The sequence below is a fragment of the Syngnathus scovelli genome, chromosome 9, assembly GCF_024217435.2.
Source record: "Syngnathus scovelli strain Florida chromosome 9, RoL_Ssco_1.2, whole genome shotgun sequence".
NCBI classification, from domain to species: Eukaryota; Metazoa; Chordata; class Actinopteri; order Syngnathiformes; family Syngnathidae; genus Syngnathus; species Syngnathus scovelli.
Window position 1 is genome coordinate 3,094,493 of NC_090855.1, and position 17,010 is coordinate 3,111,502.

The following is a 17,010-nucleotide window of genomic DNA, read 5'->3' on the forward strand; positions in this document are numbered from 1 at the left end:
AGACCAAATCTTCAAAAATTGGACTGTTCATCATGTAGCGAGGTGTCATGGAAGAAAAATTCTGGGTTATGCTTTCGAATTGGAGCAATAAATAGTTACTCTGGCGCTCTGCCGGTTTGCTTTCCGCTGGTCGTCGGGCAGAGGCGGCATGGGGTAAGGGTATCTCCTGCTGGATGCGATGGAGCCTGTAGAGGAAGTGGGAGACTTGGCCGGGGAAAGGGTCCTAAGGGGAGAAAAGAAGAAACATCAAAAACTAGAGTAGCATTGAGAATAAATTTTTAAAAAATTGCTCCTCATCAGCAGAAGCGCACACATATAATCAGCTCGTTTATAAGGGCAACTTTAATAGCCACTTTCCTCACATCATGCTTTATTTTTTTTTTTAAGTTCATAACATCATTCCTAAGCATGTGATTCAATGTGAGGAGTGCGGAGAGTGAGAGCAGTGCTGGGAGCAGCCTCAGACGATTAAGCCAAGTCGCCACAATGAACCTGAGCCTGACAACAGTTTGAGGTCAGAATGCAAAAACTCCAATTGAAAATGTTTAAAAGGTAAGTTCCAAATTTTAATGCCATTATGTTCTGTTGAGGAATACCTGGAATATGAAAAGATAACTTTTGATTATGAAGATCTTTAAAAAGAACACCATTTATGCATCTAAGGGATAATCCAGAAAAAGCCACATGATGCTTTCTAATTAACTTCACTACCAGTTAAGAAATAACATTTAAATATAACCAAGCAAAGAAGACAGTGGATGGAGGCCTCTCTCCTCTGTTGTCATGGAAACAATGTAGCAGTGGGCACAGCGTTCAGGGTGGCGACCTGCTGTGGTCACGCGGTCACACACACACACACACACACTTGGCGCCACGACGATTAACATGCAAGAGGACATGAAGAAAATGGACACATTACACATAGAGACATTTTGGATCAACATATAAAAGCGATAAGAAAAAAGATCGTTTATGCTTAGCAGCAATCCCTTAATGGAATTGTTTTGAATGTATTCATTTTTAATTTGCTTGGCCAAGCCATAAAAGAAAGCAAAAGGGGAGGGGGGGAGGGTTACTAGACAAACAGGCCACAGTCTGAGATAATACCTAAGGTACGGTCCTTGCGTGTTTTTATTCACATCTTCTACCCATTTAGTTACATCATAATAGTCTGTTTTGTCGTGCGGGGTTAAATACCTGTGGGAAGGGGGGGAGGAGGGGTTGATAGACAACAAACAAGGAGAGAAGAGGGAGGGAGGGAGGGAGTGAAAGAATGAAAGGAGGAGAGGAGTAAGTGATGGGAGGGGGGGAGGAAGAGGAAGAGATTTAAGAGAGCAGAGCACAGACATCCTGAACAGACAGCACGATGCAACTGGACAGTGAATGAACTTCATGGGGAGAGAAAAAGAGAGAGAGAGAGAAAAGAAAACTAAACACAAGTCACACACACAGACACACACCACCTGTGTTGTGCATTCGCATCATGCCATTGTCGTCGGTGGCATGCTTGCTATGCAAAGAGGTACGCGTGTGATGCCAAATTCAGCCCGTGCACACGGTTGTCATCACGGTGCATTCGCAGGCATACGGTAAATAACATGTACAAGACAGTTTAGGCCACTGTGGATAGAAAAAGTCTACACACCCCTGTTTAAATGGTAAACCTGTATGACTCAAGTAAAAAAAAAAATATATATATCTACTCAAATAATGTAAAGTTGCACTAGATTCTCAGTTATACAAGGGTGTGCATACTTGTGCAACCACATTATTTCAGTTGTTTTTAGTTGCACTCTCAAAAATATATTATCAATTGAGCAAGTTATGTTTTTTTTTTTTAAATAACAAAAAAACATTCAAAAGGAGTGTGTAGGGTTTTTATACCCACTTTTTAAATCTTTTTTTTTTTAAATTAATATTCATATTTGATATAGTCATAACAAGAAATTAAAGTAACCATTCAAACCAGGAGTGGGCAAACATCTGTGTTCAAAGCAAAGGCAATATTTGATTGCAATAAAGTAAAAAAAACAATATTTAGTAAGATAAATTAACATTGAATTAATTGAAAAAAAAATTAATAAAAATAATTTAAGGGGGGAAAAAAAAGAAAACAAATATTTACTTTACAATGGGCCACAGTGATAGTTTGCCCACCCCTGATAAAGCCTGTTCCACCATTTTTTTTGGTCCTCATCATTTCCTATCACGGGGTAACTTACTCTGTGGAGTTGGAGCGAGCACGGAATTTCTTTCCTTTCAGTTTCTTGCGATGGCCGCTCATGTTTCCTGCCGATAGAAAAAAGACAAAAGATCATAAAGGAAGAGAGATGACATTCTGCGGCGGCATTCGCTGGCTGCTACCTTGCCACGAGTTGCTCCTCGGTCTCCCGTTTTCACAAATATCCGAGATGTGTTTGGCGTCTGGGATTCTCTCGCTCCACGAGTGGGAAAGGCCATTAGATCTACACAACACAGTGTTTCTTTTCTTTCACCGTACTCTGACATTTAATAAACCACAATACTACATAGACATATGAGACATAGAATGTCTTCCACACAAATGAGTGGAATGAGCGAATGATGGCGAGATGGCACACCTGAAGCCAAACAGTGAGATGTTCTGTGTAATGGATGGGATGGAAGGCGTGAAGGACAAGGCGCATATCTGAAGGTGCGACAGACACGCTGACCTCTTCTTGGAGCTGCAACCCGAGTTTGTGCTCACGCCGGGCGGCATGTCGCTGTAGAAAGAATCGGCGTCGTTCGGCTTTGTGACATAGTCGCCCGGCGGCATTTGTCTGCGCGTATAACAGGGACCATTCAGCATGTCTCCAGAAAATTATTCAAAAATAAAAAAAATAACAAACCGGCAGAATCTTCGGTGAACCTCCGACTCCACGTAGCATCTCCGCTTGTAACTCCTGTGAAGAGGCGGAACGTTACTCAACACTGGAAGACAACTACTGCCAGAAATTACTTGCATCATCTCCATCAGTGCACGTAGGCTCACCGGTCACATTATTAGGAACACCAGTGGTTGCCAAAGCATATCATACCGTGTACCGCCATTATGATTTTAAAGAGACAGTAACATATCTTGCCGAAGTGTTGACAGACAAAAAAAATGTCTTATAATGTGGCACTTGTTAAAAGCAAACATTTTTGTCACTCACTTGTAGCACCAGGCCGTCACAGCCAGGATGAGGGCGAGGAAGAGGATGGAGCCGACGATGGCGCTGATGATGATGTTGGTACTGCTGATGCCTGTCGCACAAGGGACACGTTTGTGTTATTGTTTTTGGTAGTTTTGAAAAATTCGAAGACCAACAAAAAGCGCACAACAGGCAGGGAGAGTGTCAGCGGAGAAAAAGAGGGACAAGGGTTACCACTTTTTCGAGTCGTAGGGTTCTCATTCGAGGAAGAAAAAAAAAAAAAACCTCCTCGTGTCCATTCAATTAATTTGAATTTGGGATGGAAGGAGGAAGAAGGAGGAGGAAATTTCAAGCAATAAAAATCTAACCTCAAGTCACTCCGCCAAAGTCATCAGCCTGTCAACAAAGAATGTGTGCGAAAAAAAAAAAAAAGAAGCAAAACAAAGAAATGAATGGCGATGGACATTAAACAAAATCATGAACTATTCAAACAGAGCAACAGATTAGAAATGAAATTTTCTCTGAGGAAATCAAAGTCAAATGTGGATGGGAGGAGAATAGTCGGCAATTTAATAACTAGAAGGATGAGCGCTACCTGAAACAGACGCTGTGGGTCCCACCACAAGATAGCTGAGAGGCGACGTGGAGTTGCAGTCGTCTCCGGCCCAGCCCAGGTAACACACACACTTCAGCTTATTGCTGCACACCTGCGCCACAACATAATCAATAACACAACATCTTCCCATAACGTGAATATTCGCTTTGTACCCCGTGTCCCGAGCAGACGCTTTTGTCGGTGGTCCCGGGGCAGATGCTGAAGTTGAACTGCTGGATGGGGAGACATTTGTGGTTGAAGCAGATGCGGTCCGTCCCGCAGGCGGTGCCGTCTTCCACGTAGCCCAAGTCGGTGTCTCCGTCGATCAGCACGTGAGCACCGCTGACACGGCAAACACAAACGGCGTCAATTCGCTGGTTAGGTTCGATTCCGAAGTTGGATGGCGGACCTGCAGTCCAGAGAGGCGCTATGTCTTGCTACGGAGAAGGAAGTCAGGCCTCCCTGAAGCTCTCCCAGTCGTGGAGCAGGAGAGATGTTGGAGCACAGCAGGTAACCGCAGTGAACGTCCCTGGAACGTGAAAGTATGAATAAGTACACATGTGGAAGGAAGGAAGCGTCAGACGCAGAGAAAACGTACTGCTTGTTACACTGGATCCACGTGTCTTTGTCCCGCCCACAGTTGCCCTTCTCGGTGCCTTCGATGTTGAGCTTCTCGTAACAGAACTTATCAGCTGCAGTTGCCTCTGGATGGGAGAGCGCATTACATGTGGTAGGTGAAAAATGATTTATGAACCAAGACAAGGATATTGTATGAGACTTACTCTCTCCCCAAATGTACTTGCACTGTTTGTCTTTGGTTTTGCATCTCCCGTTAAAGCAGCGGCCCTAAAGAAGAAGAAAATTATTGTATATATTTTTTATTTATTTTTTTTATTCACAAATATTTAAAACGGCGTTGAAATAGACTTGGATTTTTTTCTTATAATGAGTTTGTTTTTTTAATTTCATTTTGATTTTTGTTTATCAAATTCAGTTTGTATTAATTAGTTAATTAGTTCATAGAGCAAGTTTTTATTTTATTTTTACAATTTTTTTTATTTACTTTATTTGAATATTTTTTTAAATCATTATCATTATTTATATTATTCTATTTTATTATTTTTTTTCTCCATGAGTTTTACCCTTGATTCAAAACAGTCAAGATATGATAGGACGTGATAATTACTATTTAAAATTATTATTAATTTAAAAAAATAAAAATTAAAAAAAATAATAATTTAATTATTTTATTGTATTGTTTTTCTCTCCATGTATTTTAGCCTGGATTCAAAAGAGTCAAGATTTGATAAGACCATCTCACCTGGTCTTTTTCGCACGTGTAGCCATCCATCTTGTGCAAATTTGGTGGACACTGCAAAAACGAGACACGCCTCCATAAAGATCCCTTCGCCATTTTTAGCAGCTTGATTTCTCAATTATGCTTACCTGGCTGGAATTTCCCGTGCAATTTTCAGGAATGTCGCAGTCATTCACCGCGTCTCGGCACACGACCCCCAAGAATTCCATCTGTGCGAGCATGAATGACATCATGATGTAGAGCGAACGAAAGAAAAGGTGGACAGTGACTTGTTTCCAACCTGGCAATTATTGCAGCAGAGTCCGTCGCTACATTTCGAGCCTTGTGTCAGCGTGCACTTTTTACAGCAGTTCTCGCCCTCTCTTGCACACTCCTGTTACAAAAGAATTTTTTGGGTTACCATTTTTTTTAGGAATTGTGTGGTCCTATGTGGCTGATGAAAACTCACCGCTGGGCTGCCACAATCGCATTCCTCCCCGGACTCCACAAAGCCATTACCACATTCAGGAGGGTCCAGAAGCTGAAGATTAAACAGAATAAAAAAATATTTAAATGAATAAACAATAAATAAATAAAAATGACCTCCAAGGTTGAAACATTTGCATCTACGATTTTAATTTAAATCTGAGTCGTGGGAAATAATGTACTGTGTCGGAGACATACTTTGAGGGGCTTGTTGAACAAACAGGTTCCTCCTCCACTGTTGAGGAAGTTGTAGTATTCCTCCACGTTGCAGTCGGAGAACCTCTTGGGCAGGTAGAAACTGTTTGGCACAACCACAGCATAAACAGGCCCGTACCATAAATGTCACCCATTTGTTTGAGAAATATTGGAGCTCCTTTCTACACTGTTACACAACTAGCGGTAGTTTGTCAGAGTAATGAAGCTTAATGGATGTGCAAAACTGCAACTTGGACAGTTATTGTATAATTTGTATGATTCATCTTATGCGGTTTACTCCCAAGAATGGTATCAATAAAATCCTGCAGCACTGGGACAATCTCAAGTACGTTATTATTTACTTTTATCGAATCCATAGCCGCTATAGAATAACTGTAATGCTTCTTGTATTTACAAATCATGTTGGAAATATAAAATATTGCTACTTTTCATTCTATCTCATATATAGATGCATACTCATCCACACATAGGAGATAAACCTGTGAAAACAGAATACTGAGAGGAAGAAGTTAGGCTGTTCAGACATGCAGGCGCTGCGGAGTCAAAAGAAGATGGCGTCCATGAACATGGCGGAGCTCGCTTATTGAATACATTGAAGTGTCTGAAATACCACTGAGTTGATTTGAGTAGAGAGACAGTAGAAGTCACGTGACTGACATTGCAGACAGTATCAATCGACTTACACATGGACAAGAAATGGATAATGAAAAGACCAAAGTGAAATTACCTACATATAAAGTCGGGCCACGACATTAGGTACACCTGAACAAGCTAAAATGGTTTTTGGTTGAATGCTTTTTGTGTCAGCATTATTCACAAACTGAATTGTTTTGCAGGAAGATCATCTGCATCTTATTAGGTATCCCTAATGAAGTGTCCACTGGATGGAGACTAGAATTATATAGATGAGTGTTATTGTTCAATGAGCTGATGCCAAATACAGTCGGTATTGACAAAAAGGAACATCAGACTGTATTTGTTCACATCATTTGAACAAACGGAGACGTTTGCTTGTGATGGCTGACAACCATTTTGCCAAGGCTTTGGGGTCAGAAGAGCATAAGCAATGTTCTAGTCAGGTTTCTGCTCACCTGCTGTCCCATTTGGGATAAAGGAAAAGCGCAACAAGTATTTAAGAGGGAGTATTGACATCAACGCACAACACAGAATCACAATGACACACAATTACATGTTTTGGTGGCGAACTAACTGCGAGACTTTAAAATGTAATCATGGGCTGCCGCCTAGTGGTGGCTTTTATAACTGCAGACATTCTGCGGTATGAAATGACTGCTCCCGTTGCAATATTTTCTTTTTTGACTTTCAGTTAATGTCTTCCAGAACATTTTTACCTACCCAACATCATCCATGATGCAGCCTGACCAACGATCGTCACACTTGCACTCTCCTGAAGAAAAAGACATTAAAAAAAATCATGATTTATTCATTTATTTAAAAAAAATCATCATTTATTATCATTTCAGATCAGATCTATTTAAAAAAAAAAAGCTCCATATCTTGAATTAGAGAAAAATTAATGAAGAAATTGTGGTTGCACGACAATATATATCAGGGTTTTAAAGAATCGATTTAAATAGGACAAGGTACCATTAAGGATCCTCTTCTTATCCGAGAAGATGCCAATGTTCTGCCCCAGGGACTGAGCCAGCGTTATGGCCATCTCATCTGTTTTTCCATACTGATAAAGGGAGAGTACAACAACAAAAATATTGGATTAGTCTGGACATCATAAATCCAGCGGTCACGATTAGGATGCTCCGAGAAATAAACATGCCATCAGATGCACTTAGCTTACCTCATTGACACCGCCCCCTTTGGTGAGGGAGCAAACTCCTCCCATGTAGGAAGCTCCCCCCCAGCTGCTGTGAAAACGGTTCCCTCTGATAATAGACAAATTGAATAAAAACAAGTCTCTAAAAAGTAAACACTGTAAAAAAATGTCATTGTCCAAACACAGTGAAATATTCAACGCCACTCACGAGAATAAGTGTACAGAGTCGCATCGCTCCATGATGAAATCCTTGCGGTACTTCATAAATTCCCTCAGGGTCACCATGGGGTCGTCGTCAATGTTGAATTTGTTATCAGTGGACCACGTTTCCATGGCGACCAGCACAATGCGGGTATTGAGTTGTTCCTTGAAAATCTGGACAAATCAAAGGAGATGATTTCATCAGTCATTTAAATGGTTTCAGTGAGGTATGCAAATTTTTTTTTTTCTCCTGGAGGACCCTACAAATCAAAAGGAGACATGAAAATAATTTATCTCACTCCTAATATTCATGCAAGATAGAAATGAAAATTTAGATCAGCAATGGGGAATTTTTTTTCTTTCTCCCCAGTTAGGGGTCGTTTCAGTTTCCTAGTCGTCCGAGGGGCAAAATATGATGACGCACGATTAAGTCTGTTTCATAACAGTTGAGCTGAGGTTTCCTTTGTTTCTAAGAGCTGCATTGCAGGCCAGCTCAAATGCTTGCGATGGCTGTCTGCACTTTTATGACTTGACACAGCTGCGATTGGAGCCGTGGAAAGAAATTCAACTCTCGCATGGAAATCAATGGCAACTTCATATGAGCTTTTTCAAGGGCGAGACAAAAAAGCTCGACCTTTCCCGGCTGAACTTCAAGAGGCGATCGGCTTTCGGCCGGTCGCGTTTCCATAGCGAAGTACGGAAATGAATGACATTCATGCTCGCGGAGGGAGTGGGCTTGTTTAAATTAGAAATCAGCGTGATGCTTGCTCAGTGCCGATAGCAGGAAGTGCTTGTGGTGAGCTTTGCCCGAGAGGATCAATACAGTTCTTACCATGTCAGCCATATTGACCACTGACTTAGCATAGTTATTGGTGTGGCCCACGGAGAGGCGATGCTTCTTGTACTGGAAAGGGAGAAGAAGAAGAAACACATGAATGGAAAACATCATCTTGTGCAACTTCATTTGAAAATATATCAATCTAAATGTAGTTTGCTATTTTTTTATTTTTTTCCCAAAAAGGATCCTTAGGCTTGATTTTAATATTTCAGATTAATTGATTGCAATGAGAAAATTCCATGAGATTATTTTCATATTTCATATATTGCTATGTATTTAAAAAAAATATACACATAAAACGAAGTAAAATTAGAAACCAAGCAAGCATGTACATATTCCAATACTTACCATTAAATGGTCATTGATCACCATCAACTCGATGTATTTGATCTCATCTTCCACACTCCGTGTCATGTGTGATACCTGAAAATAACATTGTTTACAAAATATCATGTGAAGCTTGGCAACAACAAATCAAGTCGCAAGTGATGAAAGGTTTCTTTGCTACCATAGATAAAGTTTGTCCCCCCCAAAAATAAAAACAGATGAGAGGGGTTTTTAGGGTATCTGAGAAATGATGATGATGACGCACAACGTAAATATTTTATGGGGAGGAAGTGGAGGAATGTGAAGAGCTGCTGAGTGGGAGGAAACTCTTCTCCTTTTAGTTTTGTGAACAAAAACCACACAAGTGGGGACACTGGCTAACTAACAAGCTAAATTTCTTTATACCTGTCTCTTCTTTCTCCTGTGGACAAGTCGTGACCCAGGAAATGTTGGACTGGGGAAGGGCGGCTCAGGAAGGTTACCTAAAGGAGGTCATTGATACCAGTGGTCATATTTAAAATCAATGACTCATTTATTATTCGCATTCAATCTTACCGTTGAGGAGGTCATGAAGTCCATCTGGTCCTCCATTTTTGTATACCAAGTGGACATCACTCTGAAGACAAAAAAAAGATCTTAAATTCAAATCTCAAAACTATGAGACACTGGGATACTTTGTCGTCATATTTATTGTCAGTAAAATAACTTAACTTTTGCTCAAATGAAAGAAAAGAATTGTAATCACAAGTATGAAGAGGAATAGCCTGGAAATAGCACAATTAATGAGAACAATAAATCTGTTTCAAGCCAAGGTGAACATATATTGGCTTTTTTTTTTAAGTAGTCTTTTTACAGGACTCTAATGGCCTTGAATCAATTTAACAACTTGAAATTGAGTCAATTAGGTGGCTCTTTATCTCCAGTCTGTGCCTATTGTGCGCGAATAAACTGTTTTTATTGAGTTCCTTTTATATTGAATTTTTTACATGGTGGCTTTATACAAGAAACTAAGTAAAATTAACAACAGTAACATAAGTCAAATTCCCACCTAATTGAAATGTCAATTACAACATTTCAGGATACAAAACACCCAATAATAAAACTAAGTATATCGTACCTTTCTTTTTGTGTGCAGTGTGATGACGTAATCTTAGTCATCCTCCTGCGAGACAACAGTTGGGGAAACTCCACCCAACTATTTCCTGTTTACGCCTCTTATGCTAATGCTAGCTAATATATTTCAATCGGACACTCCGATTTGCATTGCTGGAAAAAAAGAATGACCCAATGTGACATACGGCAACTTTCGACGTAAACACTACCTAGCTCTTGGAAAATAAGGTACGAACCGAGTCGTTGAAAGTCGATCGCGACCGTGGTTAGCATCAAAGATGTTCAGAGAGTTGAAGACTCAACAGGTTGCAGCGGTGCTAACTTGTTAGCAAACAGCCGGACTCAGAGTCGCGTTCGAGATCAGGAAAACAAGTTTTTAAAATAAGATCACTTATTTAGTCATACTTTAAGCGGTTTATTTTTTTATTTTAAATTCATTGCAATTTAAATAACCTATTTGCGTGAAGTGAATATCAAGTGGAAAATCAATGTAGCCCACACAGCGTCTTGTGCTCGCTGTAAAAGTAAAATGACAGACCTCGATTTAAGCGAAATCGATTGTGTTTTGTTCAGTGGGTCCTGGTGCACTTTCCCAGCAGCCTCCGCCCGCCCGCCCGCAGAACCCCTGTCACTGTTTGCTAATGAAATGAGAGCATTGTCTCGGGAGCTGTTGATATTAGGTCAACTACACTGCAGTGTATAGAAATACAAGAAGGGGGGCAAAAAGATAGGTCAGCCTCTGGCTCACTTCATTACTGTTATTTTCCCATAAGGTGAGGGGATGAGTTAATTGGATAAATTAATAAAAGTTTATTCCTGTGGCGTTTTTAGTTTTGTAAGCGTGCCTCATTGACATGCACTAACAATGTGGCAGGAAATAGAATAAATGAAAAATATAACTGGAGCATATTTCTTCAACAGGCCCTTTTTCCTCGGCTGCAGCACCTCCCAAAATCCAACCACAATGTCGTGCCGGAACATCCACGCCACCAACGCCTTTGCCTTCATCATCGCTTTTGTGTCAGTGGCCGGCTTGGCCGTGGCGGCGTTGGTTCCTCAATGGCGCGTAACCCGACTGGTCACCTTCAATCGCAACGCCAAGAACATCAGCGTGTACGACGGGCTGTGGACAAAGTGCGTCAAGCAGGACGGATATTCGGGATGTTACTTCTATGACGCAGAGGTACGCTTGCTGGAGTTACCAGTTTGTAAATCCAGCAGCCAAAATGCTAAATAGGCCTCTTTGGTTTGCAGTGGTACTCCAAAGTGGACCAGCTGGACCTGAGGCTGCTTCAGTTCTGCGTGCCGGCGGCTTTGGCTTTCGGCTCCGTGGCCCTACTGCTGTGCATGGCCGGCATGTGTAAAACCTGCTGCTGCTCCGACAAGCCCGAACCGGACATCAAGAGCATCCGCTTCTTGGTGAACAGCGCCGGCTGTCACCTGGTGGCGGGCGCGTTTCTTTTCCTGGGCGGCGCCGTCGCCATCCCGCCCTCCATTTGGTTCCTGTTCGGCACCAAGGAGCTCAACAGGAGATACGCCAATATTTTCACAGATGGCTTTGCGCCGTACGTGTCCATCGGCTGCTCCGGGGGGTTGATACTAGCCGCCTTACTCATGTTCATGTGGTACTGCATGTGTAAGAAGCTGCCCTCGCCCTTCTGGTTGCCCCTTTCCAATATGCCCTCCTCGGCATCCACCCAGCTGCTCACGGCTAATGGATTACCGCCGTCTCCGATTTACGCTCCCCAGACCTTGCCGCCTCAGGCCTATCCTCCCACGGTGATCGACACGCAGCGTTACGTTCCCGCGCAGGGCTACATTCAAAGCGTGGCTGCCCCTGCGCCGGCGCAGGTGTACGTGTCTCAGATTTCGGCTCCTGATGGTTACGGGTCAGAGGTGGGCGCGACCCAGGCCTACAGCTACGCGCCGTCACAGAGCTACGCGCCGTCACAGAGCTACGCGCCGTCACAGAGCTACGCGCCGTCTCAGAGCTACGCGCCATCTCAGGGTTACGCAGCTAGCTACGCCGGCCGCCGCTACTCCACCCGCTCGCGGATGTCCGCCATCGAGATCGACATTCCCGTCGTGACGCAGTAAAAAAACGTCCTTGCAGATTAAATCAATGTCATTACTCTTTGAGAGGTTCCCCTTAAATTAATATTACCACTTTCTTAAGGGGCTGATTAAAAAAGTGAGGGCCAGTCGAGCTTGCTGGATGTATTTTATATGAAGGAAAATGAGATGGGAATTTAGCCTTTGCAATTTGAAAATTGTGTTCTATCACATCACAATGTCGATTTTACTTAAACATTTTCACAGAACTTTGGAGGTTCCACTTTTTGTCACAATTCTATCGAACAAACACTGTATGCCAACTGCTGTTACATCGAATGTGGAAGACTTAAATTGCTTGTCATCACTACTAAAATACTTAGCATAGACTAATTTGTAACATGAATCCACAGTTCATGTGATGTTGAAGAAAAAAAATGCACTAATTGTGAGTACTAACGTGTATCTACTGTGCCAATGTTCCTTTTTGTGTTTTATAATGTGTGTCTGTGTGAACGCTAATCTGAATTTAACTGTATGGATGGAGAAGCTTGAAGTTCTAAACATTCCGAAACATGTTATATATTGTTATAGTGACCCAAGTATAGCATTTTTGACATTTTATTTTGTTACACACTGAATGAAATATTTTTTTTCGACTCATTTTTTTTCCTATTAAACACAAACTGTTATTGCAATTAAGTTGTGTCTCTTACTTTCATTCCATGCAGTCTTAATTTGTAGAATTCTAAATTAGGAGGGGTTGTATTAACACTAGTGGCCACAATACAATACACCTATATGATTCAAAAGCGCTGAAAGTAACTTATGTTGGGAGAACATCATACTGAAAGCTATTTCTAATTTGGTTACTTTGAGGGGACAAAATGCTCAATTGAATTTACATCACAACAAATTCCAATAATGTCTAGCCGTGTCAATAAAAAAAATTGTTCCGCTATGTTGAATGGATTTCATTTAACTGCTCGGCATCCCCAATGAATTGTCCGATGGGTGTACATGACTGTCAATCAAACATTGTTTTGCCCTCTCGAGCTGACAATAATGAAAGCCGCTCTACGATCTGATAAGAATCAATCCGTCTCGAGGGAAAGCAACATCGGCGATGAAGCTCTTACTTAAAATGCAGCTTTTCGCTCCTTGATGTTTCGTCTCATTTTTTTAAGTGAAGTGAGAATGTTCAATGAAGCAGCCTGCAGCACAACTATGCTTCTTTGATATCGGCTTTTCTTTTAAATTTTCATTGGCCGATGATTTTTAAATGATTTAAAGTGCAACAAATGCGGGCTGACCACGGTCTTCTTTGTCTTAGTCGACGAGAAGCACGTACGCAGCGTGTGGGCAATGGTTGGGGATTAAATCTCAAAACACAGATGGCTTTTCATATGTTGTTGGGCGAGAAAGAAACAGGGGGCGGGGCTTAGGTTGCCATGGGAGACGGCATCTTGCTGAAGATGCAGACGGCCGGCTGGCTGGCCGGTGAATACAATGCAACCGAGTGTAAACATGCAGCCCGAATGAGCAGAACCACAGGAGACCTCCCCCTCAATATTATCATCCAATCGGCTAAAAAATAAACCTAGTTGGCACATCAAGCAAGTACCCCCCTCTTAGTCACAACCTGCCAGCATCATCCCCCTCCCAAAAAAAAAAAATCCACCATGGTAACAGCATGTGAAAAATGTCCATCCCCCACATCCAGCCTGCTTGGGTCACATGATGTGCTTTGTCACCTCACAATTTACAACAAATGTAGCCTTTCAACATTGCAAGTAATAATGGATACTCACAAGAAAAAAATAATCGAATTATAACAAAACTACCGTGACTGGAATCTTTCTCTGTTGAAATTAATGGAAACGCAAGCAATCTGTTCTAGCCCTCTGCCACAAAATGAAAATTAGGCCTTTATAAGATTGTGCATCATAAAAACAGGCAGCTATAGCTAAATTATTATGAATTATAAATTAATTTGCTACATTTTTTGCTTTAATCAATTCAATGGACATTGTGCGGCTCTTCCTGGTGTGCTCGCATTGACCACTAGGGGGCAGGATACATTGTCAATGCGCATTTCAAACACAGGGTAACTCAATCTGCATCATAAAACATTTAAAGGCAAAATCCATCACTCCATTATCCAAACCGCTTCATTTAAAGACAAAATACAACTTTTGAAGGCAACAAAATTAAAATGTGACCCTAAATAGCTGAAACCTGAAGAAACCTGAATAAAAACCCAAGTCAAAGAACATCTAGCCTTCTCATCATTTTGCCTATTTCAGCTGACCAGCTGCAAGTTGTGCTGAAATGTTCTCCGAGGCACAGTTGAGCAAGCAGAGTTGTCGAAAAACCTCCGAGCATATGGTATTTTGTGCTTGTGCGTGCCAACGCTCTCTTCCCTCACAGTGTGCGCCCGCCCACCCGTGGGAACACCTGACAATATGCACCTGCTGCTTAAGTGCTGGCTAATGTACTTTAACGGTGCGCAAGCATGTCAACGTTAGACGTCGGCAATTTTAATTCTCCGTATAAATTGACGCCGGCAGCATTTTGTGGACGTTTCTGCCACGGCGGCAGACGAAAGGAGGGGAAAAAAAACACCAGGCAGATGGATTTGCAATATGGCCGCCACGCCTCCTCCTGCTGTGATTTCCACTTTGACTTTAAAGCACGTCACAGCCGTCGAGTTAACGGTGCATCGATGATACTGACGGAAAGTGACGCGTGACTCGAACGACGTGAAGAGAAAAGAAGGCTCGGAAGATTTTAGAGCGGGGTGTGTTGAAACTAAAACAGGGCCCTAGAGGGCATTCACGCAGTTCTAAAAACAAATCAAACCTCAGAGGAACTGGTAGTCTAATTTACTAATTGACTATTTGAGTCACAGAGGTGTCAGCCCCCCCAAAAAATTAGAATGGTACCTCCCATCTGTTTGTCATCCTCCATAAAATAGAACAAAATGTGCCAGCTGACAAACAGATGGACAACTACATCTTTTTGAACATCACATTCACCTCCGCTTGCCCTTCCGCTGCGTCTCATTTGCGGCCATTTATCGTCCGACCTTGAGCGTTTTGTGGTACAGCCATTAAATCTGTCATAAGGGCTAATACGGACAAGCCAAAGTTCTTTTCCTTTTTTTTTCTCTCGTCTCCTTTTTGCTTATGAACAGCAAAACGACTTACTACATCTCCCAGATATTTTAATTAGAGCAGACACACACGGAGAATGTGAGTCTCCGGGCGTCTGGAGGCAATCTCAAATCCGTCCTCTCCTTTCGACCATAATGCCTTTAATCGTTATTATCTAATTAGCGGAAGGCCCCTTTGTAACTGAGAGCATTGCTTTGTCCAGAGTTTGCTAGAAGATTGGCAAAGCCTCACATATGTAAGTGACTTTTGTCTCACGATCCTCTCCAGACAATATCTGAGCGCAGTTTGAAATCCCGTAATCCCATTCAATCCCTCCGTCCCAGGACGAATTATTCAATCAATACGTGATGTGAAGACATGACACTTACGTGGTTACCGCCGTCGCTAGCTCCTCCAGGTTCAATCAGATACGTGTGATTCCCGTCAAAAAACATCCCGCTGAAAAAGAGCGAAGGAATAAAAAGCAGTTTATTATCTAGTTGAAAATCCAGATTCAATGATTAAAAAAAAAAAATTGAAATCAAATAATTGACATAGGGTCACTAAAAGGAGCACTCTTTTTAAAAAGTCATAAATGAATTTCTCAGCTGTGTTGAAGGTCTTTGCTGTAAAGCCCACGAGTACACGAAGTGACCGCGCCATGTCCGTTAATTAACTTTATCTCGAGCTTTTAGGAGATTGCCTGTGTCAAAAGCCGCAAAGTCGGGAAGGTTGAACCCGTGCGCGTAATCGGACTATTGCCTTTTAATCCTCAAAGTGTTGAAACGGGGACTAAAAGCGATCTAGTATTTAGCATTTAGCTAGCTAAATCCACATTATTCACTCAATTCAATTAAATATGGAGTTATTTAAGGAATTTCTAAACGACATTTCTAAAGGACATTTGAGGCAATTTCAAAACAATGTACGTAAATCGCACACGTGGAGCGTGACGTGGCAAAGTTTGTGTAAACACAACACTTGACTCACTGCCAAAAAGTGCCTGGCAGTGATTGGCAGTTGTGGGACAGGCGAATAAACACTGGAGCTTAAGAAAAAGCATTAAATGCAACCCAAATGGCCTTGCAGGTCAAGTAGGATGTTTGAAAATCTGAAATTTTCAATCCAACTTTTTCCTCAAGGCTACTTTTGTGCACATTTTGCTATGGTAGCTAATTTATTGCACAGTAAGCAGATGAATCTGACATATGATAGTTTTGCGATGTGTATTGGCACGCTGGAAACAAACTTGAACGATTTTCATCTGAGATGACTGCTGAAGTTGGAGAGCATTATCTGTCTGTATGCAGTTGAGATCTATTATTGCGGCGCGGGTTTAAGTTTCTCTCGTGTGTGTGTGTTGTGTGTGTGTGCAGGATGTACGTATATTACGGTAAATACCTGAGACGGTTTATGGGAAGTACACCAAGATGTCTGACACACAAATAAACGGTGTAGCAATTAGATTGGAATGCGCAGAAATAATTAAAAAAGACAAATGGAATGAAATCCAATATATGATTTGCTAGGGTGAGAACTTTGAAGAATGTGAATATTAAAGAGGTCCGAATTTGCACACAAGATTTTTTCTGACGGGCATTGATGAGTTAGCTAACGGTTGAAAATGTACTCGAAACGTCCTCAATGTCAGAAAAACAAATGGATGCGAATGATTTAATGAAATCAGAACATGTTAATTTTTCTGTGTAGCGATGAGTTATTCAATCTGCAATTGTCCAGACGTGATGACTAAACATGAATTAAAATGCAGCTTTCAATATGA

At 41.6% G+C, this 17,010-nt stretch overlaps 2 protein-coding genes across 5 annotated transcripts in view; one reads left to right on the forward strand and one right to left on the reverse strand.

Moving 5' to 3' along the window:
• adam22 (ADAM metallopeptidase domain 22) overlaps window positions 1-17,010 on the reverse strand; it is a 30,203-nt gene that overhangs the window by 1,493 nt on the left and 11,700 nt on the right. The window contains exons 6-31 of one of the 4 annotated variants that reach the window (XM_049730805.1): window positions 15,617-15,686; window positions 9,463-9,523; window positions 9,313-9,389; window positions 8,929-9,003; window positions 8,575-8,646; window positions 7,750-7,916; window positions 7,566-7,650; window positions 7,358-7,448; window positions 7,106-7,157; window positions 5,732-5,831; window positions 5,517-5,588; window positions 5,349-5,441; window positions 5,197-5,277; window positions 5,072-5,122; window positions 4,533-4,596; window positions 4,349-4,454; window positions 4,160-4,279; window positions 3,924-4,092; window positions 3,751-3,862; window positions 3,177-3,267; window positions 2,871-2,924; window positions 2,694-2,801; window positions 2,365-2,465; window positions 2,223-2,289; window positions 1,108-1,197; window positions 100-223 (exon numbers count right to left, since the gene is read on the reverse strand). In XM_049730805.1, coding sequence (XP_049586762.1) covers window positions 100-223; window positions 1,108-1,197; window positions 2,223-2,289; window positions 2,365-2,465; window positions 2,694-2,801; window positions 2,871-2,924; window positions 3,177-3,267; window positions 3,751-3,862; window positions 3,924-4,092; window positions 4,160-4,279; window positions 4,349-4,454; window positions 4,533-4,596; window positions 5,072-5,122; window positions 5,197-5,277; window positions 5,349-5,441; window positions 5,517-5,588; window positions 5,732-5,831; window positions 7,106-7,157; window positions 7,358-7,448; window positions 7,566-7,650; window positions 7,750-7,916; window positions 8,575-8,646; window positions 8,929-9,003; window positions 9,313-9,389; window positions 9,463-9,523; window positions 15,617-15,686 — 2,353 coding nt within the window. Of the gene's footprint in view, window positions 1-99; window positions 224-1,107; window positions 1,198-2,222; window positions 2,290-2,364; window positions 2,466-2,600; window positions 2,802-2,870; window positions 2,925-3,176; window positions 3,268-3,750; window positions 3,863-3,923; window positions 4,093-4,159; window positions 4,280-4,348; window positions 4,455-4,532; window positions 4,597-5,071; window positions 5,123-5,196; window positions 5,278-5,348; window positions 5,442-5,516; window positions 5,589-5,731; window positions 5,832-7,105; window positions 7,158-7,357; window positions 7,449-7,565; window positions 7,651-7,749; window positions 7,917-8,574; window positions 8,647-8,928; window positions 9,004-9,312; window positions 9,390-9,462; window positions 9,524-15,616; window positions 15,687-17,010 lie in introns of all 4 variants that reach the window. The other 3 variants (XM_049730803.1, XM_049730807.1, XM_049730804.1) reach the window with 3 other exon arrangements.
• cldn12 (claudin 12) lies at window positions 10,091-12,246 on the forward strand. Its single transcript, XM_049730992.2, has 3 exons — window positions 10,091-10,248; window positions 10,942-11,203; window positions 11,275-12,246. The coding sequence occupies exons 2-3, from the start codon at window positions 10,985-10,987 to the stop codon at window positions 12,115-12,117; spliced, it is 1,062 nt and encodes a 353-aa protein (XP_049586949.1). The 5' UTR covers window positions 10,091-10,248; window positions 10,942-10,984; the 3' UTR covers window positions 12,118-12,246.